Source organism: Blastomyces dermatitidis (assembly GCF_000003525.1).
Source record: "Blastomyces dermatitidis ER-3 genomic scaffold supercont1.12, whole genome shotgun sequence".
Classification (NCBI taxonomy): domain Eukaryota; kingdom Fungi; phylum Ascomycota; class Eurotiomycetes; order Onygenales; family Ajellomycetaceae; genus Blastomyces; species Blastomyces dermatitidis.
Genome location: NW_025544785.1, coordinates 816,805 through 843,230, shown reverse-complemented (window position 1 = coordinate 843,230; position 26,426 = coordinate 816,805). Strand labels below are relative to the sequence as shown.

Sequence of the window (26,426 nt, the reverse complement as noted above, 5' to 3'; positions counted from 1 at the left end):
AATATAATCTAAGAAATCAATCTTCTGCATGTAGAATAAGCATTTTTCAGTGTTTGTATAGAGTTAATACTGTCTCAAGCAACTCAACACTTCTTGAACATGAGTATCATATTCTTTCTCTGATTTTGAGAAGATTAAAATGTTGTTCAGGTATACTATACAGAAGACATTAATAAGACCTCACAGTGTCTTATTTATATAAATCTGAAAGATGACTGAAGTATTACAAAGATCAAAAGATAAAACAAGATATTTAAAATTACTGTACTTAGTATGAAAAGTCATTTTTCAAATGTTGTCTTCATTAACTCTGATTCTATGATAGATATTCTGTATATCAATCTTTGAGAATATCTTTGCTTCAGATAATCAATCAATTATCTTGTTAATTAACAGTAATAAATAGTGATTCTTAACTATCATTTTATTGAGACCTCTGTAGTCTATGTATAGATATAGTCTATTATTCTTCTTAAGTACAAAGAGTATAGACATCTCTGCTGAACTCTTTGATAAATGTATTCAGTTCTTTGATTGTGCTTCTTCAAGATATTTATGTAGAATATTCAACTTCTTTATAGATAAGTTGTAAAGAGATCTGTACAGTACTGTTACATCATTTTCAAGACAAATCTTATATTATATCTTGATGTCAGGAAACTTCACTGCTTTTCTTTCTGAAAAGACATTCTTAAAATCTGTAAAGAGACATCATATATATTCATCTTCAATGACAGATACTACTGCTAATCTTACAGTGAGAATAATGACTTTTTCATCTATTCTCAAGTCTCAATCATCTGCTATACAGTATATTAACTCAATCTTTTTCTCAAGATTCTTCTGATGAAACTCTTCAGATTTCTCTATCACTGTCTCTTCATCAGTAAGATAATACTGTCACATCTGAGTGACTCAGTTAATAAGAGAATTGTTTTCTCTCAATTATAGAAGATCTAGAATGATGTTCTTATCTATAATATTAACTGTGTGAAGAAGCAGACTGCTCTTCTTAAAGATTTCTTCTAAGTCTGTGATTACACACTTTGCTTAAATTATGCTAAAACAGTGACATTTCATTTTATCTGTAAATTTCATATAATCTGACAGATCTATCTTCTTTCAACTCTTCATCAAAGAAAAGAAATAGAATATGAAGTTAATATTTATCTCAGAGTTAAGTAGATATCTCACTGATATCTTCTTATTCAGAGTATGTATTGTAATCATAACATGAACTCAGAGATGTGAGAATTATTAATTCTTTTCTTTCTCTTCTTTATCTTTTATAAATATGTTTGTCAGAAGAGAAGTTGACTTTGAGAAGATATCTTCTCAGTTTCTTCTCTTCTTCAGCTTCTTATAATCACTAATATAGTAATTATCAACTCTGCAGTTGAAATAGAGATCTTTATTAAATCTTTTTTAACATTTCTTCACAGTGAGTGAAGAATCAGAATACTTGAAATTCTTCTTTACTTTCTTCACACTGAAGCTGTCATAGCACTGTTTAGATCTTATTATTAATTACTTAGAAGAGATCTTATTAATCTTTTTCTTAAAGAATTGATTATTCAAATAGATTCAGAAAGCCAGGTTGACAAGCTCAGTATAATTAGTTAATGAACTCTGATACTATGATATTATTATTCACACTTTGTAAGTCAGCTTTGTGAGATAAAGCTGTATTTTTAATTGATTCAAATTATCAGTCAATTTCTCTCAATATTCTTTAAATCTTATATTGAAATTGAAAGGATTTTCATCATTTTATTAATATAATAAGTTGAATCACTGTGCTGTTATAAAGCTACAGTTACAGTAATCTTCAATTTGATTCAGTAGAAAGTTCTTGAATTCTTCTTAAGTTATAACAGTATTAATACACTCAAGCTCTCTCTTCTTAATAACTCAAGTAGTTATAGAGATGTCTTCAAGAAGGTTGATAATGTATATTACTTATATCTCATGAGTATTATACTGACTCAGATTAAGGTGAAATTTCTGTTCAAGAGTACAGATAAAGCTGTGAAATTCAGATAAAATATTTCTCTTATATCTTAATAAATCTCTGATCTTAATCTCTCTATCTTTATAATAGATGTAGGTGTGTAGAGGCTGCAGTGATAGCAGAGCAGTTGAAGAGCTTATATTAAAATACACAGCAGATTCAGAAATCTCAGATTTCTGTCAGAATAGAGATGTATACACTCTAGAGAATAGTGTAGTATTTCTCTCAGAAAGTGAGATCAGATCAGTCTTAGTACAGATGTATAAGATTATATCAGTCTGTTAGAGCTCAACTGATTCAAACTTATAATTAGATTGAGTGATTTGAATTGTAATATGATGAAACTGAAGTAGTAACTAGTCAGTGATAATATATAGAGAAAGTTATTTAAGAAGCTGTATAAATAAGCTTGACTATCTTGCTTAAATAGCAAGCTCATAGACTACAGAATTATTACAAGAATATCACAGATATAATACTTAGTATACTAAGAAGATTGTATAAGACACACAGTAACTCTTATGTATATTTCAGTAGAAGTAAAATGAATCACTGACTTCTTTCATGAGAAGTCAGTATCTAGCTATTCTATATAGATAATGAGAGAATATCTTCTCTTATTTCTTAAGTAAGAATAGCTGAAGCAATACCTCAGCAGTGTCTCACTATCAAGGAAAAGTAATCTGCTGACCTTGTATAGAAGTGAGGTTCTCATATTCATCAATCAGATCTTTCTATGATATATCTGAATGATGTCATAGAGTGGTTGGAAACCGGTTCAGACAGGATGAAATCATTCACATGGAAGTGATGGGCCGTGTGAAACCGCAACAGGGCCTTGGCGCGGCCGGGAGCGTGACAGTCATAGATCTTACAAAGATGACAGTTATTACAGTCTGAAGTAAGCATATTGATATGTGTTTTCATTTTTCACATTGACAGTTGAATCAGAGAGTCATTGATTTAGAATATATTCTCATCACTCAGATAGTGACAGATGAACTCACTAAATCTCTAGACAATGTAATATTTATGTGATTCATGGTTTTACTAGGTCTTACAGGTGTAAAAGTTGGAAATGTTTAATTTTACATTTGTATTTGATTTTAACAGACTATCTTGGTGATTTGAGTGTTTTTGTATGTGATTCTTGTTATCTCGAGAGGGGGTGTTGACTCTTACAGCCGTTGCGGTTAGCGATCCCACTAGATCACGTGACCCACCACTATATTATGTTCTTGTAGATAGATATCAATACAACCTTCAACTATCCTACAGTTATATAGTGGAAGGATTAGTAAGCCAGATCACGTGACCTGACAGTAACTTGTGTTGGAGCTACTACACAAGCCCTAACTCACGTGACCCACACACATATATTTAGCTTTCACTAGCTACTAGTTAGATAACAATAATCAACCATGTTCAACCTCTCTCACAGGTTATGAAGCTCTTGCACTTCTATGAAGCATTATAACCATACAATAATCATACAATAAGCTTTTCAAATAGCTGCTTTTTTCATTCAAATACCTCATACCAAATGCCTGTCAATACAAGATCGATCAACCGCGAAGAGATCCCAGAGAATCAGATAGCTGAATCCTTTCCAACATCAATAACCGCGCGAAGACAACAAGAATAATCAAGCTCAAGATAATCCTCCAGAACGCGAAGATATGACAGACTGCAATGAAGCCACCATTCTGAGACAGCATATTGCTCAGATGAATGACAAGAACACCAAAAATCCTGATAATGATGCCCAATAACAATGCCAATAACAATATCAATATCAAAAATGCCGTGGATCCGGAGGTCAGATTTCACAAGACCATAACCATAATCAAAACCATAACCCCGTGGTATCAACAATATCATGGATATAACCATAACCTGTGGTGTCAACAATGTCACGGACATAACCATAACCATAACCGCCAATATCAATGCCAAAACAATGGAGATACCAATAACCATGATACCCGGGCTGTTGAATGCTCATATGATAACCCAGGATAAAGATGATACCCCATGATAACCATGATAACCCACGATAACCAGGCCACCGAGTGCCTATATGATAACCATGATAACCCACGATAACCAGGCCACCGAGTGCCTATATGATAACCATGATAACCCACGATAACCAGGCCACCGAGTGCCTATATGATAACCATGATAACTCACGATAACCAGGCCACCGAGTGCCTATATGATAATCATGATAACTCACGATAACCAGGTCACTGAGTGCCTATATGATAACCACAATAACCCATGATAACCAGACCACTGAGTGTGCCTATATGATAACCACGATAACAATAACAATAAAATGACAAAAATATGAGAAGTGAGACCCCGCAGTGTTCGGATGACTGGGGGGATAATACAGATACAGAAAGGACAGATTTGAGTGTTTTTTCTTGCATGTTTTTTATGTTTTTTCATGTATGGAGCTAGTCCTTATGAGGAAACTAGACTCTACATTTTGTAATTAATTTTTATTGCAGATTTGAATGATTTGGGCGCTTTTGACTGCGTGGGTTAACTGGCCTGCGTAGCATGGGGGGGTGTTGGAGCTACTACACAAGCCCTAACCCACGTGACCCACACACATATATTTAGCTTCCACTAGCTACTAGTTAGATAACAACAACCAACCATGTTCAACCTCTCTCACAACTTGTTGAGAGTCCAGTTTGTCTTTCCAATAGTTATATTCCTTATTCAATGTAATTATTTGGCAATTAAATACATAATTACTACATGAACGTCAGTCACATTCGCTATTAAGATGTCCAATCACGTATTAGGACCATCACTGGCCCTTTGATCCCTACCGCTATCCGGCCCTGGACGCGGCCGCTGCCCACAAAGTCTTGCTGGCAATATGGAAATAGATTTATACAAAACAAAACCAAAAATGACATTTTCGTCAAACCAGAAAACGCCAATAGAAATCTAAACGACTTTAGTAAAATACTGCTGCCGGGGGAATAAAAACCAATGGGGCAAAAAATAGTTCGACGGTCGCGGGGGGTGTAAGGATTGTTGTGATGTGTGGAAATATGCGTTTAATGAAAATATTGTTGCGAATGAATATGTATTCGCATTCGTTTTCGGCGTGATAATATAGTCTTATCTATATGCAAAATGGAAACAGAGCGTGCTTTGTGCGCGTGTGAAGTTTCTAGTATTGATCGACATTCTATTCAGCTGAATTGTAGAGTTGATGTGGAGGAGCGCGATGTATATCGTAGAGTCTCGGGCAGAGGTTGATGGGTTGCGGCTTCGTGGCACCTGTGCACATCAGGGCCTTTGGTCACGCTTATATATGCTCGGTAATCTACCAAGCTTGGAACTGGGTAGTATGCCCGGATGTATGTTGTGTTTTGTATGCGTGTCGTTCTCTATATTGGCACCGTGTAAAATGAGTGTACCATTTCAGGTTGTAGTCATGACCGGAGGTAGTGGATTCCTGGTTCGAATATACATGGTCTAAAGTCAAGACGGAAAATTACTGTGATGTTCCTTCCAGAGTATTAACATATCTGATTGATATGGGCATACGCTTGGAATTTATTCCCTCGGGTGAGTAGGAGCTAGGGGGGGTAATCGACCGTTTCCTTGGGATCCCTCCAAAGAGCGTCTATTTGCCCCGCCATTGGTTTCTGGTGGTTCATGACCAGGATGCGATCTGTACACCGCAGCAGGAGGTACTAGAGGAAGTTGAGCAACGGGTGATTCACGCTCGATGCTTTCGAGACTTGCGTAGGTGAAGCCCGTCCTATGAGTTGATATAGATATCGACATCGAACGACGTGACGGTGCTATTGACGAGTTGGATGAATATGGAGGCGGAGGAGTTTCTGTCGTCGCAGTGGATGTGTTGCCAAAGCTACTCGGTACGGATACCTCGGATGAAGCATCAGAGGAGCGATCATCTAGCTGAGGTGAAGCAAGGTCCCGTTCAAACTCATATCTATTCTTCTGCTCGCATGGGAAATCAGACTGTTCGTTTAAATTCGACTGGCGACGCTCAAAGGCAATTGTCTTTTCATGAATGCTGACTGGGCGTGGTGTATATCTTGGTAGAGGAGCAGTGGAGAGATATGGTTCATCTATACCCGGTGCATCGGTATCCCCATTGACCCCACCACATCGTCTGAAGCCTGCTTGAGGGTCATGAGGCTGCTGATGGAGAACAGGTGCGGATGGAAGTCGTCTGGGGCTGGGAAAGCAGCAGCACAAGCTTCCGAGCATCTTCACCCCGCTGTTTATATAGTCAATTAATATAAATAGGGTGCGTTTTGAAGGCGTTTCTTGTTGAAAAACCGAAAGATAAAATGAAAATATATGAACGGTAATAATAGGAGAGGACAGATGGAAAACGAGAGGGGCGCTCCGTTGACTGGGCGAATTGGCTCCAGTCTGATCTAAAATGTGGGTAACCCCAGATCTATTTTACGCTGCTACGATGGACATTGTGATAAGGATAAGGGACAAGAAGAAAGGGCAGCCCTCCATCAACACAAGAAGAAGACAGCAACAAATGTAAATATCGAAATCGCAAAATTTCCACGACACGGCGCTGATGGAAGCAAAAACGGCAAGATTGAGGAGAATTGATTGTTGATGCCTTCAGGACTTGTTTCGATGAAGTTGGCTTTTTTCCCTTTCTGGATGGTTTGGTTCGCTTCGGCTCAGCCTCACACGAGGCTTATTTTACAACACCGTACGCACCTCGGAGCCAATTAACTGCCAGATACAATCATTTCATTGGATAAAATGTAAAGTATCAAACCTTAGCGTAATTACATTTCAAGGCACAAAATGCGGGGATGAACCTTTATCCGACCCACTACAGTCACATGACAACATAGCTTATTTTAGCCTCATGCCTGGAGAAACCATAATCCGTGTAATTTTTTGGATGCGGAAATTCAGAATGTTGAGAAAACTCACTCGAACGGTCATTTCCCCGCACCATTACTTCAACCTACTCTCCTTTCGCGTTCATTGCAATATCTGGAGAAATTCTTAAACTATGGCTCCGTTAGAACTCCAGGGAAATGACGATTATGAAGCCATCGCGCGAGCGGTTCAACCAGTTCCCCGCCATCGATCTCACGACCCCACAAACAACCAGAAGCGGACAGATCCTTTCCAGTTCGGCTCGCGCTATCTCGAAGAAGGCGACGATATTTTCGAATTCAACGCTTGGGATCACGTTGAAACTGACGCTGACTATCGAGAATACGCAGAGCTTCAATACTTAAGGCAGAAAGAGTCACCGGTCCCAGAGGACGCTCGTGACAAATACAATGCGAACCCTTCCAAATTCTGGAATCTATTTTACAAGCACAATACGAGCAATTTCTTCAAGAATCGCAAGTGGCTCCAGCAAGAATTCCCGATCTTAGTGGAGGTTACTCAACCCGACGCGGGTCCTCAGGTTATTCTGGAAGTTGGCGCAGGAGCAGGCAATTCCGCGTTTCCAATTCTTGCGAATAATAAGAATGAGCAACTAAGGCTGCATGCGTGCGATTATTCTAAGAAAGCAGTGGAGGTTATGCGCAAGAGTGAGCAGTATGATGAAAAGTATATGCAAGCGGATGTATGGGACGTTTCGGCTGAGGGCGAGGATTCTTTACCCCCTGGCCTAGGTCCGGATTCTGTTGATGTGGTCGTGATGATTTTTATCTTCTCCGCCCTCTCACCCAGCGAGTGGGGCCGCGCGTTGAAGAACATTCACCGGGTTCTAAAGCCCGGTGGCCATGTGCTTTTCAGGGACTATGGGAAGGGGGATCTCGCACAAGTGCGCTTTAAAAGCGGTCGGTGGATGGGTGAAAACTTTTATGTGAGAGGGGATGGAACGCGAGTATACTTCTTTGAGAAAGAAGAACTGGAGCACATCTGGGGTCGATGGAGCCCCCAAAATGGAATTCCGGAAACTAGCGAGAGCAAGGTTGCAGGTTCTGCAGACACAGCTCCGGAGTCACCAGATGATGCCGGATTTGAAATATTGGCGCTTGGAGTTGACCAACGACTGATTGTTAATCGACAACGGAAATTGAAAATGTATAGGTGTTGGATGCAGGGCCGTTTTCAGAAAAAGAAGGTCGAATCGCAGCAGTCCAGCACGCGCAACCCTGATAGCCAGAAAGTTGAGCTTCCAAACTGAATGGTCACTATGCTGTTTTGCATTATACACCATCGTTTCGATAGACGGTTTAACTAGAATCACGGCCTTACGGCACTTGGAGTTACGGCGCTGTGCTCAGTTACGAAAATGCAATTTATGCGCTACTCGAAGTTAACAATCCTGGCCATGATCACCTAGACATCTTCGACGCCGTTTAATTAACCATTTGTTCTTCTATCGATTTATTCTCACCACTCAGGCGTCTCATATAACAAGCGATCGCAGCACCCTACAATCTCATCCAGCTAAGAACCAAATCAGGACCAGGCAAACCGGGCAAACGCGAGTACCTACTGTCTACCTCAATACATCATATTCCATTCGGCTCTTTTTCAGCCAGCTTGCAAGAAGATAATGAAACACTATGAACTACGACTTTCTATGAGGTTTTGAAAAGTAGGATTATCTACTCCAATATAGAAGCATACATAGAGTATAGATATACTTTGAATACAATCTAATATCTAACAGAATTATCTTTCTTTCCGCAGATAGGGGCAAGAACATCTTCGGGGTCATGTTTTCTCATCTTGATGTCCAAGCGACCTCTCCCATCATTGACTTTTGGCAATGCTTTGTTCTTTCCCCAACGAGCCACCAATCAATATCCTCAAATTGCGAAACCCCTATTCACGGAGGTAAATTTTGCTCACTTAATTCAGTCAAATTTTTCGTCCGGCTTGCCACAAGAATAAGAGCGACAAGCAGAGTTACTTTTTGGTCACTCGCGCCCTCTCATGAACACGGATGTCCCCAGAGCCTGTTAATTATAGTTTTTTACAAGAGGATGAAATTATGGGGCTCACCACCATGCGGGATGCCGATAAAGGTACTAAATACCCGCCATAACCTTGGTGCTGCTCACATTTTTAGCAAGTGCTTAATGCAACCATTTGGGGAATATTAGCGCTGAAATTTCAGAAAAAACCCCCCACTGGTTGGCAATCCCCTTCAATTAGTTCAGACAAGGAGCGAGAACCCGGATTTTTATGAGCTTAGCTTTTCCTTTCTTCGAGAAAAACGACATCTTCCCAAAGGCCCGGAGGATAAGAGTCCGAGAGGATGCCGGAGTTCAGGAAGCCGATCGACGACGGACATTGGCTAATGACTTGCAGCTATGTGACAGAAAGCCAGATACTGCGCGGAGTGGGAATTCTGGGGAGAGGTTTGTGGTATTTGGATGGGGGGAGGTCCATGTGTGGAGCTTCCTAGCTGCTACTTTCATTTGGGTTTAATATTCTATAGATATCTTATACTTTATTTCATCACTGTCTACTTTTCTGCCCTTGAACTGACTTGAGGTTGACCGTTTTGCTCTGGAGGACCCCTCTGGTGTTCGTCAATACAACTCTTAATGGCACAGCAAGCTATCAACCATAAGGATACCTCCCCTCGGGGGGAAGCTCCCGTGTCTGAATCCGGGGGCTTCCATGTGATTTTCAAGAACCCATACGTGTTTGGAGTCGCGCTGGTTTATGAAAAATAGTCCTCAATTCACCGCTGATGCCCATGTCTAATTAAATGTATAGTTCTCCTCCCTCGGTGGTCTACTATCTGGCTACGACCAGGGCGTTGTCTCGGGAGTACTCACGATGGAGTTCTTTGGAGCTTTATTCCCAAGAATTTATATGGATAGTAGTTTCAAAGGATGGTTTGTGTCGACACTGCTGTTGGGTAGGTGAAAGGCTGAATCACTCAATATCTTCTTTGGCAAGCCAGGCGCGATATGAACGGAGAAGAACTCGTTATTCTAATATCAATGTACAGCTGCCTGGCTCGGTTCCTTAGCGAATGGCCCTTTTGCGGACTATATTGGCAGGAGATTGTCCATAATCGTCGCTGTTATTGTATTTTTGGTGGGTTCCATCATCCAAACCGGAGCAGTCAATCTGGAAATGCTCTATATTGGTATGTACAGAGCTGAACTTTCGCCATCGGATTTTGAATGTGAGTGTTTTACTGATATTGCTTTCTTATGCTCAGGGCGGGCAGTCGCCGGGTTCTCAGTTGGGCAATTGACCATGGTTGTTCCACTGTATATTAGTGAGGTTTCGTTGCCTGCAATCAGGGGTGGACTTGTAGTCCTCCAGCAATGTAAGATACTTTTCCGATCAATTTATCCCAACCCTTTCTAACATCACTTACCACAGTGTCTATTACCATTGGTATTCTTCTTAGCTATTGGATTGATTACGGCTCAAATTACATTTACATTGGCGGGACGCGATGCTGGTTCACCCCTGACATGCTCGAAACCATCACCTGGGGCACATATATATTCTTTGCCGCCTTCTGCTTGCTCGCGCTGGCATTCACCTCATCCCTGAGACGAGAGGAAAAATTATGTTGACTTCCGCCTTCCCCGCAACAAAGCGTATGTGGTTTGGTGTGATCTTCAAAACTAACGAACTCACGCTCGAAAAAAATAAATAGACCCTAGAAGACATGGACCTTGTTTTCGGGGACACGGCGGCGCATGAGGAGCAGCAGCGTATTGTGCAGATTGAGGCGGCACTGCGCGGGACACCGCTCCCGGGCGCGGCGGCGTTGAAAGAGAGTCTGTTTAATGAGGAGTGAGCTTGAGGAAATGTTTAAAGAAGGGAGACCCAAAGAAGGGAGACACTGAAGGTTCAATTCTTTAGTACATGTGCCATTGGGCGATTGTGAATATAAATCACATGGAAGAATGTATGTATGTATGTATGTACCGACTGTACTGTACTGTTACATGTACAGATTTTGAAATATAGAAAAATACCCTCCTCTGCAAGGGTGATGATATTATCGATGGAATTTTACAAGAGGGTAGATGATATTCGATGATTTCCTACTCAACTCCGGTCGTAACCCTCACAAGGAAAAATGACAGGGAAAAAAAAAAAAAAAAAAATGGAGGCGAAGAGAGAAATTTGTTATTCAAAAATACCTCTTCCCTTCCACAGCCCCTTCTGTACCAAAGCCTGTCCAATCGAAGAACTCCATCCCAGCAGGAGCTACAGGAGGGCCAACCCCTTCCTCTGCTGCCGCAGTGCTCTCTATGGATATATTATTCCCGCTGGTAGTACCACCTATATGGTCAAGCTCAGCGGGAGGGCCACCAGCAGCAGCAGCAGCACCACCACCACCACCACCACCACCAACCCGAACCCCTCCTGGAACCACAGAAAGGTTGCCAAAATTCTCATGACTCCCAGCCGCGCCCGTGAAAAACGAATACGCATCGCCGAACATCATTTCTTGATTCTGCACGCTCATCTCCTGCGAGATTATACCGGCCATATCAGCCTCCCATGCATGATGCATTCCACCATCATCATTATTCTCATCATCTCGCCGAACAACATTATTATTATTGCCTGAGGGTCCCGCTGCTGTCTTCGCAAAACTCGTAGCTACTGGAGGCAGGGGGGTAGTATTGCCGGTATCAATATACTGATGGGGATTGTCATCGCTGGTACTGTCGAAGGTTGTCCCTGATGCTGATCCGGCGGGAAGGCGTGGTGATGAAGGAGAGGGAAATGCGACCGGCCCACAAAGTCTATTTATGACTTCCAGACAGCGTGCGGCGAGGCGGTTATTTTTGCCCAGGGAGCTATGCGGGCTGAGAAGGCAGCGGATGGTGTGGATATCAGAGAGCCAGGAAGGGGCGGAGGGGGAGGTTGGGGTTGTTATTAGGAAGAGAACGGGGATTAAGGCGGCTTGGAAGAGGAAATATCTATGGAATGTTTAGGAATACCCAAATATGGGCGGGGTAGGTAAAGGGTATGCTGGTTAGTACTTACAGCATATACCATCCAGCTATTCTCGTATATGGATTCAACACCATGTAGCATGATATCGACTCGATCGTTGCCCGTGCAGCCCGTAGGCAACGCATTCTGCACTCCTCGTCTGCCGGTGGTGCTTGGTTGGGGTCAGTGGAAGAGGAAAATTGCGGCTGGCGCATCTGCTTCCATCTTTGCGTGGCCCACGTAAGTAGAATAGGACGGTATAAGATTATCTGGAAGTTCCAGCGGCGCCAGGAGAGGCGCTTTTTGGCAAACTCGAACCAACACGGGAGCTGCAAATTTGAGCTTCCATTAGAGCGGCTGTAATCGTCGTAGTGGCTATCATCACGTTCGAAGAATGGTGGTAAGGAGCAGAGAAAGTCATCAATGGGTATCTGTAGTTTTAAAGTTTCTTCTGCTGAGAGGTTGCGGTTGGATAGGAGGTAATGGTAGAGTTCGTTGGTTGTTAGATGGAATTTTGCCTGGGCGATTAGGCTTGAGTAGAGAGTCGGCTGGTCGCACTCCACTGGGTCTGATGTAGTTGTTGCGGTCAAGGCCTGGGAGATGCGTCAATTATAGGACTGTTTCTAGAAGTAGTTGGGAATATATCAGACTTACCGTTTCGGGAATATTCTTCACCTGCTTCGCATCCATGATGCACGCATCAGGTAGGAGAATCGGCCGTCCAAATGTGATGGAGGCACCACTATCAAAGATAAAAGTACCCCACCAGACCCTTCGCCTCATTTCCCGCTGCAGCAAACTAATATTCCACTGTGGAAACTCCTTATGGAGACCCAAACTCAGCGCCATCCGTATTGCAAGTCCCAGGTAATTCCAGCCGGTATTGAGTTTGTTGCGCTTTTGCGTATAATTGCTAAGAAGCAGGAACGCTTGTACGCATGCTAAATTCCCCACCTCAAAGACCGAAACATCTTGCAAATATCGGTTGGCTTCGTTATAAAACGTTTCGTGGATATCGACGTTATCATCTCCAAGGGTCCAGGCGCCGAGAGCAAGAACGGTGTTAAGAAGGATCGGCCATGCATGGCCCCGTGGCCTAGGGATTTGTTCGTTGAACTGAGCTCGGAACGTTTCCTCGTGGAGGAATGGGTAGCTCGTGTGGTAGTTGGCAAAATATGCATCTATAACTGTCTGAGCCACGACTTGTGAAGGTGCTATCCCCGGATGCGTCGACTGCCACATCATGGACTGAGACTCAGGTGCAGCCTTGCCAGCTGCTGCTGATTGACTTGGGGAATTCACATCCCAGCCACCCATAAAGAGTGCTCGAAGCGGCGCAACGCTTGAAGGACCGCCTACAGCATAGGATTAGTTTGAAAGGCCCATAGATGGTACCGGGAGCGTGGGATGGGTAGTAACGACCAAGATATCCCGCGCCTTCAGGCCGGATTGAAAGAGCTGCCATGCCATCAGATAGCTCGCTAAGAGTAAGTTCTTTTTCAGCCCAGTCAAATCCATCTGCAAGCTGGGGGAGTGCCTCTGACGCAGCTTCCGGAGCTGCTGCAGCGTCTTTCGGGATAACCACAGAGACAGGTTTTTGGGGGGGTTCAGATTCCAGTGGGCATTGATCATCAGATGGCTGAGGAGAAGAGGACCCTAGGAACTCTTCGATGTCAACATTGGGTAACAATGTTGAGATTACTGCCTCCAGCTTTCGTATGCGCTCTTCAGCATTTGTAAGGTTCCTTGAAGCAATTTTTGTTATTAACCCCAGGTCATAAACTTCTAATGGTGACACAAAGAACCTACTGTCGCGTCAAAGGTGTTCGAACCACCTTAGGACTGTATACACACTCCTTCTTCAACTGCTTACACAGCGAACATGTTGGTCGTTCTTTCGAGCACTATCCAGAAATCGCAAGCCGATAATTCATTAACATGTCCATTATAACATGGTCTCAGAGAGCAGACTAGTCTGTTCCCAGGACATGTACAGAGAAATGTGACACGGAATGCACCGTGCATGTACAGGTACATACATACCTTCGATTTCCGAAGCCTACACTCATCGCACTATTTCTCCCAAAGAGCAAAGAAGCGCACCAATCAGTATAGAACTTCATCAAATGCGATACAACAGATAAAAAAAAGGAAAAAGTTTCTACATGTTCTGGGGGAATGCGTAGATGGCTAGAACATCTCGAAGTCGAGTCCAAGCATTCGTGCAGCATAAAGTGCCACCTCCATACATGCATAAACTGCGCTTTTCTTGTTCAAGTACCCTTACGTATCTCAAGTGCATGATTGTATAGGTCTCCTTATCGGAGGGGAGGGGTCGGAAGGTAGGTACAGAACCTGACCTGAGCTGACTGGTGGGAGAATAGAAGATAAGAATAATAATAGAGTCAAACATACCGCAATGCTCTGCAAGCCTTGACCTGAACCCGAGCTCTGGCCTTGGCCCTGGCCCTGGTTCTGTGCGAGGTTCTGTGAGTCCGTCTGCCCGTCGGTGGTCATTGTTGGCAATCCTTCATCCATCTGCAAAGGGCACAAAAAGAGAAGAAGAGAAGAAAAGTTAGACATCCGTTGATCCATTGTTCAGCGGTTTTCCTTTCTTTCTTTGCATCACCGCTGCAGTAGGGTGTGTCCATAACAGCAGAAGAAAAGAAAAGGAAAAAAAAAAAAAAAAAAAAAAAAAAAAAAAAAAAAAAAAAAAAAAAAAAAAAAAAAAAAAACAAAGGACAAGAGTTCAAGTGCATCCACAATCCAACAATCTCCCTTCAACCCACAACACACGCCCTTCGTTCATTGCTCTTTTTCTCCCCCTCCCCCCTCAATAGCCCTCCAACCCCGAAGCAGTTGGCAGAAAACAGATGCCATGAAGCAGTAGCACAAAGGACATATATCCAGCCTTAAAACATCTCTTTTTCCTCAGACTCCGAATTTCCTCACCCCATCCCCTCCCCACATGCGCTGGCCTTTGACCTATCTGCAGATCAGATGGGTACACCAGGTCTATAGCAGAAGCCGTTATGCCATACACATAAAGGGATATGTATATGTATGGTATGTATGGCGGCGCATGCGGGTATAGTAGATCTCTCCACTTGTGTACGCACATGTGCACATGTACAACCCGAGCCCATAAACAAAAAAACCATTGCAACGGAATGAAGTTGCGGGGTTGGAACAGGTACAAAACGAACAGCGTTGAGGCAATGCCATGAAGAAAGAATATAAGGAGAGAGGGGAAAAGAAAGGAAGTGGGGGGCGGGGGGTGGATTATTCAAAAAGGCAAGATAAAAAACAGCATTAAAAACAAAAGGAGTGGTAAAAAAAATTTTAGAAAAAAAAAATTAAAAAGTAACATACCTCACCCACCACCTACAAAAATATATATCGAACAAAAAAATAATAAAATAAAATAAAAAAGAATCCCTAACCAGCCCAACAACACCATGCGAGATCACAGGACGCTGTGCCCCCTAGCATAATTCTCTGGAGCTACCTAGGTTAACGACTCCGTACTCAGGAAGGAACGACGACGAGCAGTTAGAGGTCGGTGTGTGGGATTGATTGATTGATCGATGGAGGGGGTAGCGTAGCCTAGTGTGCAGATCTAGAGAATATACGCAGTTACAGCGACCCCCCCCTCTCAGCTGCTGTGGATTGATCGAAGAGAGTAGTTAAAGGGACGGAAGTTTGGTTTTTGGTGTGTACAGCACAGCACAGTACAGCATATGGTGGTGGATTGATAAGGATAAAAAGGACCCGCAGGTGTTGGTTGATTTTGATTGTCGTCTGCGCAGTAAATGGCGAAAAAAGAAAAAAAATTGAAAGGGTTTGGTTTGGTTTGGTTTTGGGCCAATCACTGGCGCCCAATTCCTGGAGCCGCAGTGGTGTCACGTGGACTCCGCTGGCTCGGAAACTTGGAAGTATTCAGATCAGGCACTTGTTCAGTTTCTGTGATCCAATATTATGTTATTTTAATAGATTTTTATTTTTATTTTTTTCTATATACACGAACATTTCGTAAATATATATACCAAAACCCCCCTCTGCTATTCTGCTATTTACAACAGACAACAGTGGAAGCAAAAGAAGAGCTAAACACACACACACACACACACACAAACACACATATATATATATATACATACCTACCTCCCTAGGTAGGTACTCTAGGTACAGTCCGTAGCTGTCTTTCTTTAAACCCCCAGGCGGTTAAACCTAAACACGGGGGGAAGTACATGCACATCCAACCACATCATCTTTTTCTTTTCTATACCCTTTCTTCTATCCCTCGCAACGAAAGAACACAAGAAACGAACAAAAAAAATATGAAATAGCCCAACACCCCTCAGCCATGCCACGCACAGGATTAAATCATTATTATTAAAATGGCTATTCCCCCTCCCCTTCCCTTTTTTACCCCGCAAGGGGGTGTCTCATGTAACCGAGCAACGACAGGAGTCGACAAGTTCATCTGGTTCGAACGGAGCGTTTGTTGTATGATTATTCCTTTGTTTTCCTTTACTTTTTGTTCCCCTTTGTTCCCCATGCTATTTTATCTCCCCATTGGTGCAAACGCGTGTAGAAAAAAAAAAGGAAACGATAGAGAAGTGGAAAGGCAGGGAGGTAAATGGGGGCAGCGTTGGGGTTGGTTTTGCGTTGTGGTCTATTTGTGAGCAACCCACCCCGGTTGACGTGCGCTACCACCCGGCTAGCTCGAAAGGATGCTCGGAACGTTGTTGCGTGAAGAGGTGCACATGTGTATCGTCCGGGTGCAGGTGTCTCCCTGGGAGAGGCTGGGGAATTGAGGATGTCAGCTGGCCCCCTTCGCGGGGTCTTCTAAGTTGGCTCAATGCAATTATTTCCGATCACCTGAACCGGCAAAGATAGATAGGCTGGATAGAGGAGCGCACGAGGAGCCAAGAAAAAAACCTAAACGTCTTATCTACATCGTTAGAGACGGACATTCACCCTCCGCGCGGACGAAAGCCCCCGTGAAAAGATCCTGCATGGCGGTATAGTGGAACAGGATTCCCCCAAGCACAGCGACGTGCCAGATATTATGGCTGCCGCCGATGTAGTCGAAGAAGCCAGGGAGCCAGCGCTCAGGGATCTGTAACGCATATATCATCGCTCCCAGCAGGTAGACGGCCAGGCTTTTTAGTAGAGGTGCGTAGAAGTATAGAGACCAGCCCAAGCTCCTTGTCAGGCTTAGTTGGGCCATGGGTGCGAAGCCTGTAGCTGCCAGGGTTACGTAGAAGGAAACGCGCGCCCATGCCATGTCCGCGCGGTTGAAAGTAGGGTGCCAGGGGAGAATGACGCCGGCGACGCCTAGGCTAGACGTCGTGACGATGTAGATCCATCGGGAGACTGGTTCGCAGTAGAAGGCAGTGTATTCCGTCGTGACGATTGAGGCGGCGACGAGCAGGGATATCCCGGTATAATCGACGCAGGCGAAGCGTTCCATGAGCGGCTGTGACGCGATGCTGTTCATTGTGTGCCATAGGGTACTGCAGACAAGGCACTTGCAGGCGGCAACGAAGAAGATGGCAGCGACTGTGATGTCGGTTTTGGTGCTGAGTGTGAAGTTCGGATTTGCGGGGTAGAAGTAGAATGCCACGGCCAGGACGACGAGTAGGCCAATGAAGTGCGACCAGATGTTGAAGAGTTCGTTGGAGAATGTAAAGACGGACGTTACACATTCGATCTTGGAAGTTGTGAAACGGTAACCCTGCAGAATGTATGGGTTGACCCTCCAAGGGTGCGGCAGGTCGGAGTACTGGATTAGCCGCCTTTCATTGGCTAGATGGATCGCACGTTCGATGTTCTTTTGCAGGGCTTCCCGTGCACGCTCGACGCTCTCATCCATGACTTCGCGGGCGTGCGTTAGGCCCGGTTCCACGGCGCGCCATCCATCGTCCAACGTTCCATATAGACCCCGATCGCGCACGGCCTGCGCACTGACCTCGAGCTCGCCGAGGAAATTCTCCATCAAACGCATGCTGGCCTGGGCTTTTTGTTCGAGAGTTTCCTTTGTTGCGAGAGCCTCTTTATAACGATCCTCCAGCGTTTCCACCAGGATTTTGGCTCGTCGCTTGCCGCTTCCCATCAGCTCCCCGGAGGCATGGGAGCAGGAATCCCGCACGGAAACCAGGGCGGCATATCCTCGTTTTAGCCTTGCGTCGATATGTGTTATGTGTGATTGCCGATATTCCTCCAGCCATTGTAACCGTCGCTCCATTTCTGTGAGGAATAATTCGACCTTAAAATAAAAGCAAACAAATTATACAACGTTAAATCTTGCCCGGTTTCCATTGAAACTTCCATTATCTGCAGGTAAAGGGAGCAACTCACTCGCAAGAATATAGCATCCGCATCATAGTCGCAGGATAGTCGTCTGTTGGTATGAAAAGAGTGCCTTCTCCGTCTGTTACGCAGTAAACTGGCACGTTCGTCCTGGGTAGCGAAACCGGAAGCATTGGAAGCTAGGTCAGGGTCTGCGTGGGACTCCATGGTCACGGAAGGGGCTGTACAAGCCATGGTCACCCTTGATTGACGGGGATGAAGCCCAAGAGGCGGGCAGGTTGGCGAAACTCGAGGTGTATATTGCGTTGAGAACTCCCTCTAGGTAGTGGGTTCTCTGGTATATCGAGGTTAACCTCGGCGAGTAAGAAGAAGACGAGGCCGAGACGAGTGGGAATTACGGTCTCATATTAAGTAAGGATAAGAATAAAAGTTTCCAACAATGAAGGATAGACGGATAGGAGAAATTAATAGAGGGAGAGAGTGCGCGTGGGATGCTGCGAGCTGAGGAAGCGGGAATAATAATAACGGGGCAATTGAAGGAGCGGAGAGGGGTTATATAGGGGCGAGCTGGGAGGAAAAAGAGAGAGAGAAAACGAAGCAAGGACCAAAGGAAACGAAGAAGAATGATAGAGGGATGAGGAATGAGGATCAGAGGTTGGGGGGGAGGAGTGGAGCGAGAAGACAGCAAGCAGTCTAGTCTGGGGCGCTAATCGCCTCCGCCGGCCGAGCAACTAGCGAAGCGCCCTGGGGCAGTTGTAACCGAATCCTTGTTTTATTTAGCTCTGTACTCCGTACTTGCGTACACGTTTCCAGCGTAAGCTGTGGCGGTCTACTCATCATGCTGCAGGTTGTTGCCAGAAGAAAGCTCGCGTGCGGTAATCGGCTCTCATTTTGCTATCTCCCCAATGTCTGACAACGCATCGACCTTTTGATACAAGCAATAATTAAGAACTGATAGGCTCTATGATAGAAAAGAAGCCATTTGATAGCTCAGGATGTGTCCACTGTGCATTCCCTGTAGCTCACAATTGCAATAGGTATGACACGTATGGGTGACAACAAGCGTAGAGATGGACAGCAACCGATAGACCACATGGGCATGGCATGGCGTCCACAAGGGAAGTCTGCATCTGGCTACGACGGCGCAAATAAAACGCAGGATGTTCGCCCGCTTCCTTTGGGGAAATACACCGGCAACAATTGAAACTGCTATTGATGAAAAATACAAAAGAAGCTCCAGATGACTGATTGCACATCCACCATAAGAATGGATTACTTAGTCTCTATCTCCCTGTCATTAATAAAACTTATGATCTTTGATAGTCCTTGCAAATCCCCTTCCACTGTTTCCATCAACTCTTCATTAACCCAGCCTGGTGTGTAAGATCCCCCAAAATCTATAATCCATAGGTTGTTATCCATATCAATGAGAACATTTCCTGGTTTAACATCTCCCCAGATAATTCCAGCTTTGTGAAACTCATTGACCATCTCTTTCAACTGATGAATCCATGTTTCTTGTAGATTTGGTGCTGCCTTTTGGATATTATCTTGAGAAGCCAATGTGCAGCGAAACTTGATATAGGTGATGAGGATATCACAAATTTCCATATTGCTCTTATTTCCAGATGAAACAAAAGCGTGAATTTTAGGTACTCGGATTTTGTCATTTAGCCCTGACTGATGTAGGTGGAGCAGTGTCTTGATTTCGCGTTCAGTATGTTGTAATAGCTCTCGATAAGCTGGTTTGAAAAATTGCTTCTTATTACCCACAAGCACTTTTGAAGGTCGTAGTGGTCTTTCATTTTTTGAATCCCAGGGTAATTTCACCTTCGAAGGATCAAGTAGAGGAATGCTAGCAGCCATAGCAGTATATGATGATGAAAGGCAGGTTCGGGGCATAAGGTCATCTGGTTTGGGTTTGTGTGAGGATTGGATTGCAGTTAATTTGCCATCATCAACTGTTATGGTCAAATGAATTGCTGGTGTCATGTAATATTCCTCTAAGGTTATTATCCGCGGCTCAGTTGGACAAGGTGCCAGGATATGGAAGTGTGCAAAACAAGCCTTTGCCATCCAGTAGCACATCTCCTCCATTGGGTCTGGTTGGCCAGGTATAAACTGGAAGTCATCATTATCCATACACAAAAGGTCCTTTATCAAATCCAAAAATTCATGTTTGATTGCTGGACACTGCTCCATGTTTTTGGCTAGGGCTCGAATATCAAAGCGCCTATTGTAGCACATCACAGTCATTTCAGTTCTATCTTTATCACCACACCAAAAGCTGACAATGTCGTATGGCGGGTCAAGATGCGGAGTGGTCTCGGAACTTTCATTAGGAGTCATCTTAGCAGGACAGGACGGGATGATTTTTGCGGATTTGAACAGGTTGGGTGAAAAAAAATTCTTATGGTGAAAGGGTGAGTGGTTAGACGGCTTTAAATTTAAGATGCATTTTGGCCCGAACACGTGATAATCGGCGCATCAATAGTCCGACCAATCAGTGGGCTAACATGGGAATTTATTTACACTGCTCCGCTCCCGTAGTTTAGGCGCCATTAAAAAAGCTTCAACATCCAACACTGAAAAAAACAACTAAGGTTCCCAGATATCAACCTGATTACTATTCACAATGACGGTCGACGATCTCGTCACTGATCCTTCTCTTTTACCCGTCCTCCGGACCAGCGCGGAAACTCTCTCACAATGCCAAACCCTGCTCTCCATGCTTGATCCCTCGACCCTAACCCCCTCTCCGTCACAGGACTTCATACTATCAATATCAAAACAACAAAAGCTAGTATTTTCACTCCTAGCGCAGCTTCGAGGGTTGAATCGCGATGCCATTCTTAGCGTTAGAGCCACGAAGCAAGCCACCGCTGAGGCGCGGCAGGAGATTGATAGGTTGCACCTCCACCTACAGAATCTATATTATGAGCAGAGGCATCTAAATGGGGAGATTGCGGCATGCGAATCTTATGAGTATGTGCTTCTCCATGTACATAGGATTTATCCTTCTTGTTTGGCCGCATATAATTCTATACATATCTCCCTTCGAAGACTTTTTGGTGAGGTTCCTCGTGCTAACAAAACCTCGATGTACAGCCACAAATATCTCTCTCTTCCATTAATACCCATCGAGGAATTCCTAACTATCCATCCCGAGCTGGCAGAAGCCGATCCGAACCAACTCATGGTTGCGCGCATCAACCACGAGCATGCGGAGCGTGAGAAATTAGAGCAGGCCAGGCAAGAGCTTCTGAAGCGAAAACAAGCCTTGATTGCAGAAAACAAGAAGCGGAAGGACGATCTGGCCAATCTGGATCAAGATCTTGAGAGATTTATTGACGTGAGTTATTTCATTTGCTCCCCACCTGGATTCATTTTTCAATATCTTCTCGGATATAAAAATGGCCCGTCGCCAACTTTCATATCTATGATGAGATTAAGCTAATCACTTCTTCCATTGACAGGCTGCCAAACCGATTCAGAAAATTTTCGAAAAGGAATACTGAGTCTTTCGCTTACCTTATTTCGTCATCTACATGTAGCATTTTCGGCGTAGTTGGTTCGAATGGTCATAGTACTGTACTCTTCTTGACACAGGGTTACAGGCGTTGTTGGCATTCTCAAAATGATATGATACACACCTCTATAACTAGAAATCTACTAGTGAAAATCTCATTTATTAATGGTAAATCGTCTATTTGCCCGGCTCTGATGTATCGTTGTATATGATGATAGCGTCTTGATCTCCTCCTACCTATACTTAGAACGGAAAGATATTTCGCAGTCCGTTTCCATATTTGCTCCCATAAATAGGCTCACGGGTACCAGGATTATAATATCATACTTACCGTACTTATTATCGTAACTATTGAGAGTCATATTTAGTTCATAATTATCTTTTCTTGCGTTTTGTAGCAAGCTTGTCCACCTCTCCCTCGTCGACTTTGGCCCACCCACCCAATCACAGAGGACCAAGCATCAAGCCACCACTTCTTCTCCGCGACTCCGCAACTTCAACTTGTTCAACCCGCCAAATTTCTAGTCGCCCAGCTCCCGCTATATTCAAGCGGACCATGAGCTGACAATGCGGAATAAGAATGGAGGCAATATGGGAGCCTCCTCTGCTAACCCACAGACAAACGCTACAATCGATGACAAACCAGCCATGACGACCAGCGCGAAGCGTAGCCTCCCGCCAGAGAAGCCAGAGGCTATTCGGACCAGAACACTAGTGATATCTGCCTTTTGGGCTGTTATAATATTCCTGGGCCTTCCGATGTGGTGGAAGACAACGTCCATTTACAGAGCGAGACTTCCGTTGGACGAGATGAAGGATTGGGCAGATGGCAAGGTAGGCTTCAAAAAGCATACGTCTCCTCAATCACGGGTATATGGGGAGCTGGATATTTCAAAAGACAAATCTAATATTTCCTACGTAATAGGCATGTCGACCAGTCTTCCCCTTACAGATTCTCGTCCATGCTCCGTCAATGAATGCGCCTGATGCCGAACACCTTATTCGCACCACCCAACATGCCCTAGACGATTTGAACGATTTCTCCGCACACCACCTCAGGCTTCGGCTAGTAGAAACGTCTAAGAGCCTAGGAGAACAATCGGAGGCTATACAAATAGCAGAACCAGATGCTGAGGAGAAAGAGAATGCAGCCCTGAGTATTAGGTTGCTTCCGCGAGAGGAAGTGGCCACACCGAGTTCAGAACTACATGCGTACTCTGAAAGACTGGACATATTTTATCCAGCTAACCAAGCACCGCTTACTTCGACACTGAATTCACTCCTTGCTACATTTATCGCGGCAGAAGTGCAGAAACTGTTCAATGAGGAGAAAGCAACAATTGCATATATCCTATCAAAAAGCAACACCCTTAGTCCATCACCTCAACCCTCGATTCCAGGAGGTCACGCCCCTTCTGTGAATAACAGAGAGCAAGGAGTGGCAGCCATGAAAGCGGTAGCCCCCCAATTGGCGGAGTCAATTGTTCGTCGCACCACCCGTTCTTTTAAATATGCCGAAACCTATCATTTAAGCTTCTCGCTTTTCACACCGGGGCCGCTGCCATCTTCATGGGATATCGAACCAGCGCTGCAAGATTACCTGTTACCGCTTCTAAGAACGTATTTGCCCATTAGCAACTTCTCCATCGACACGCAGGTGCAGGTATACGCAAGCTTTGCCCCTAGCGCGACACAGCCAGAATTCGACGAATCACTGGACGCCTGGACGCTTAAGAAGGAAGAGCTAGGTTCATTCATCAACGCTGCGGAATGGCCTTTAAGCCCTAGCATCGGCAAAAGCCCTACAATAAATTTCATCCTCTACGTCCCTTCACCAAGCGAATCTCCCCTCATCATTAAAGAAAATCGCGCCACTAGCTGGCTCATCCCTCAATGGGGCGGAGTCTTCATCCTCAACCCACCCCTTGATCCGTCGATGATTCCTAGGGCAAACCCACCCCATCTCCCCAAAGACTCACTCCAAAACCCCCTATCTACCTTCTCCCATCAACTCCTTACACTCCTTGGTACCCCGTCCTCCCCCGCATCCCTCCCCCTCCGCCTCCAAGCCTTAGTACGCATCCATACAGCCTCCCTCCTCCTCTCCGCATCTTCAACCATGGGCTCGCTGGCCCGTCTTACACGCTCTCTTGCTTCAATCCCCATCCCACTCAGCGTAGCCAACTCCGTTTCGACCACTCTTTCGCATCTCTCGGCTACATGCGATCTCTTGCGTGAGGGCCGCTTCAAACAGGCGTTGGCGAGCGCACGCGTTGCGGAGAATGAGGCTGAGCGCAGCTTTTTTGAGAAGAGTATGGTTGGGCAAGCGTATTTCCCGGATGAACATAAAGTTGCGGTATACCTGCCACTGCTGGGACCGATTGGGGTACCCCTCGTCTTGGGCCTGATAAGAGAAGGGAAAAGAGTAATTCTGACGATGAGGGGGGTTAGGTAGATCTCTTCACTTTTTTTTTTTTTTTCTTTTTTAATACCTCTTCTCCTTTCTCCTTGTCTCTTTTTTTCAGTCCGAAGTCCATGTATATTCTATTCATTTACTATTTTTTGATGTTTTACATCGGGGTCGTCACCCATCCTTGGTAGACAATCACCACAACTGGAATACTTCTTTTAAGATACCTACAAGGATCAAAATCGCAGGCCGAGATCCGATTTAACCCCTCTGTCCTTTTTTCCCCTTCTTTATCGCGCGAAACAAAAATCCAAAGATAGAATTTCCTTTCCTCGCCACCCCTACCACCAACCAACCAACCAGCCAACCAGCCAGCCAGCCAACCAGCTAGCCACAGCCACAGCAACCAACCCAACATCCCATCCACACCAACGTCTATTCTCAAACCTAACATCTCATATCCATAATTCATTTCAAACCAGAACTCCATCACGATAGCGGCAATTAGGCCTCGGCTATCCAATCCTTCCCGCCACCTATAACACATATGATCACATCTTGAATTCGCAGCAGCCACCACCACCACCCGCCTCAAATGGCTACGTTGGTAAAAGGTATACTTACTCTACTACACTCCTACGCCCTCTTGTTCGCTCACGTTCTCTCGGTCAGGTAACATCCGCGGGCCCGGCCCCTGGAAATTCCAGCGAGCCTCGGGAGGATTGTTGACTTGCCAAAGTTCATGTAGCACGGGCGATGGGTGGTGGTACGGTACCTGTGGGCCGAAACCGGGTGATTGACGCTTTTCACGCGGGAGCTTGATTCTCCCTTTAATGTGCTTGCTTGCCGGGGGGGGGGGGGGGGGGGGTATGGAAAAAATGGGGTTTCTTTACAAGATATCACATAGACTCGGTTAAGTCAGATCCCCTTCTGGTCATGGAGGGTAAGGTCGGGAGGAATATGGTGATGTATGGGGAAATGTGAGGGGGAGCGAGGGGGATATAGATAGAAGTCACAAAGGGTATTTTATTGGGGGCCAGAGGTATCTTGGGCTTGGGACCAGGCCCGGAAAAGTGACTCTGTCTAACTACTAACAGACTGCTTCGGTTCAATTTTAGAGTGGGAGTTGAGTTCCGGACCACAGCCAACCATTTCGTTTGAACAAAGATATCCATCAAGAGTAAATTTGAGTAAATTTGAGTTTTCCGGTTCCTGGTGGGCTTATTCTAAATATTTGACAATGTTATGGAACCAGATATCCTACAATGTACCTATGGTGCTAACTGTGGATATGAGTGTGGATGTGGTTTCACGTTATTTAAAAGAATGCTAATAGGAATGTAAATCTTTTAGTTCGAACAAAGCGAGATAAACTCATGTGAGCTTCATACTACATAAGCTTGAGGGGAGAATATCCATGTTTCTGATTGTTTATGCCTGCTGTAGCAGCAAATCCGAGGGGAGTGCACAAGAGTCAAAAGCTACCCGTCGGCTCATATAGTAAGTAGCAGGCAGATAATCTCGCATGGCAGTTGCAGATAAATACATGTACAGTACATAGCACGGTTCGCATGTAGGTTGCATATCGTAGATGGGCGACGCTGACGATTGAAGTCACCATGCACGGGGGCGCTTGGTTCATTGGTAATAGACAAAGAAAGGGAGACCAGGGAGGTCGGATACGGGGTGAAGATCAGTGGCCTCCTGCAGCCGATGGAGCAAAAACATGGGCTGAGAAGAAAAGAAAAATGTAAGTCTTGGGTAATGAGAAGGGGTTAATAGAGGTTTGGAAGCTTTGAAGGTTGGATATAAATAGAAACTCACAATCAAGTGTTGCTGAGCTCAGATCTATTGTACGAGACAAGGAAAAGGTCATACAGGCACAAGGGTGTATATATATGATCAAAAATAACTCAAAATATAATGAAATAGGGCAAAACAAATAAAATAAAATAAAAAATAGATCTCAGGCTGTGCGGTATGCGAAAAATAATTACAAACAACCAAACTCAAGTATTGATGAGAGGATCCAGAAACCATTGTGAAACCCATGAGAAAATCAAAAAATTAAGGGGTAATGTTCCTTACAACACCTGTAGCCCTGCTCCTGAGTTAACCCATTACACAGTACTTACAAACCAAAAAACACCTTAATTATCTATAATGCTTTTTCTTCAAGTCCTGTTTTTCTGCAATCCTTTTCTAGCTTTGTC

The 26,426-nt window shown here is 44.4% G+C and overlaps 8 protein-coding genes across 8 annotated transcripts; 4 read left to right on the top strand and 4 right to left on the bottom strand.

The window, feature by feature from the left end:
- Nucleotides 1-4,707: 4,707 nt before the first annotated feature.
- Nucleotides 4,708-6,687, bottom strand: BDCG_08789 (uncharacterized protein). The gene has a single exon (XM_045424575.1). It carries the CDS (start codon nt 6,281-6,283, stop codon nt 5,600-5,602), a length of 684 nt encoding a protein of 227 aa, XP_045273255.1. The 5' UTR covers nt 6,284-6,687; the 3' UTR covers nt 4,708-5,599.
- A 270-nt stretch (nt 6,688-6,957) lies between these two features.
- On the top strand, nt 6,958-8,698 carry BDCG_08788 (actin binding protein). Its single transcript, XM_045424574.1, has one exon. It carries the CDS (start codon nt 7,068-7,070, stop codon nt 8,202-8,204), a length of 1,137 nt encoding a protein of 378 aa, XP_045273254.1. The 5' UTR covers nt 6,958-7,067; the 3' UTR covers nt 8,205-8,698.
- A 60-nt stretch (nt 8,699-8,758) lies between these two features.
- On the top strand, nt 8,759-10,802 carry BDCG_08787 (MFS sugar transporter; the record flags this gene model as incomplete). Its single annotated transcript, XM_045424573.1, has 5 exons — nt 8,759-8,863; nt 9,185-9,421; nt 9,755-9,899; nt 9,993-10,133; nt 10,666-10,802. The coding sequence occupies 5 exons, from the start codon at nt 8,759-8,761 to the stop codon at nt 10,800-10,802; spliced, it is 765 nt and encodes a 254-aa protein (XP_045273253.1).
- A 120-nt stretch (nt 10,803-10,922) lies between these two features.
- BDCG_08786 (transcriptional regulatory protein GAL4) lies at nt 10,923-15,768 on the bottom strand. Its single transcript, XM_045424572.1, has 8 exons — nt 15,329-15,768; nt 14,372-14,494; nt 14,000-14,029; nt 13,766-13,860; nt 13,379-13,701; nt 12,611-13,311; nt 12,008-12,549; nt 10,923-11,940 (listed from the first exon to the last, which is right to left on the bottom strand). The coding sequence occupies exons 2-8, from the start codon at nt 14,492-14,494 to the stop codon at nt 11,142-11,144; spliced, it is 2,613 nt and encodes an 870-aa protein (XP_045273252.1). The 5' UTR covers nt 15,329-15,768; the 3' UTR covers nt 10,923-11,141.
- A 167-nt stretch (nt 15,769-15,935) lies between these two features.
- Nucleotides 15,936-19,106, bottom strand: BDCG_08785 (IZH family channel protein). Its single transcript, XM_045424571.1, has 2 exons — nt 18,323-19,106; nt 15,936-18,230 (listed from the first exon to the last, which is right to left on the bottom strand). The coding sequence occupies exons 1-2, from the start codon at nt 18,506-18,508 to the stop codon at nt 16,914-16,916; spliced, it is 1,503 nt and encodes a 500-aa protein (XP_045273251.1). The 5' UTR covers nt 18,509-19,106; the 3' UTR covers nt 15,936-16,913.
- Nucleotides 19,107-19,144: 38 nt separating this feature from the next.
- BDCG_08784 (uncharacterized protein) lies at nt 19,145-20,677 on the bottom strand. The gene has a single exon (XM_045424570.1). The coding sequence runs from the start codon at nt 20,621-20,623 to the stop codon at nt 19,547-19,549; it is 1,077 nt and encodes a 358-aa protein (XP_045273250.1). The 5' UTR covers nt 20,624-20,677; the 3' UTR covers nt 19,145-19,546.
- Nucleotides 20,678-20,819: 142 nt separating this feature from the next.
- Nucleotides 20,820-22,206, top strand: BDCG_08783 (uncharacterized protein). Its single transcript, XM_045424569.1, has 3 exons — nt 20,820-21,259; nt 21,383-21,626; nt 21,751-22,206. The coding sequence occupies exons 1-3, from the start codon at nt 20,910-20,912 to the stop codon at nt 21,790-21,792; spliced, it is 636 nt and encodes a 211-aa protein (XP_045273249.1). The 5' UTR covers nt 20,820-20,909; the 3' UTR covers nt 21,793-22,206.
- Nucleotides 22,207-22,248: 42 nt separating this feature from the next.
- BDCG_08782 (phosphatidylinositol glycan, class S) lies at nt 22,249-26,037 on the top strand. The gene is made up of 2 exons (XM_045424568.1): nt 22,249-22,637; nt 22,729-26,037. Exons 1-2 carry the CDS (start codon nt 22,371-22,373, stop codon nt 24,256-24,258), a joined length of 1,797 nt encoding a protein of 598 aa, XP_045273248.1. The 5' UTR covers nt 22,249-22,370; the 3' UTR covers nt 24,259-26,037.
- The last annotated feature ends 389 nt before the right edge of the window (nt 26,038-26,426 follow it).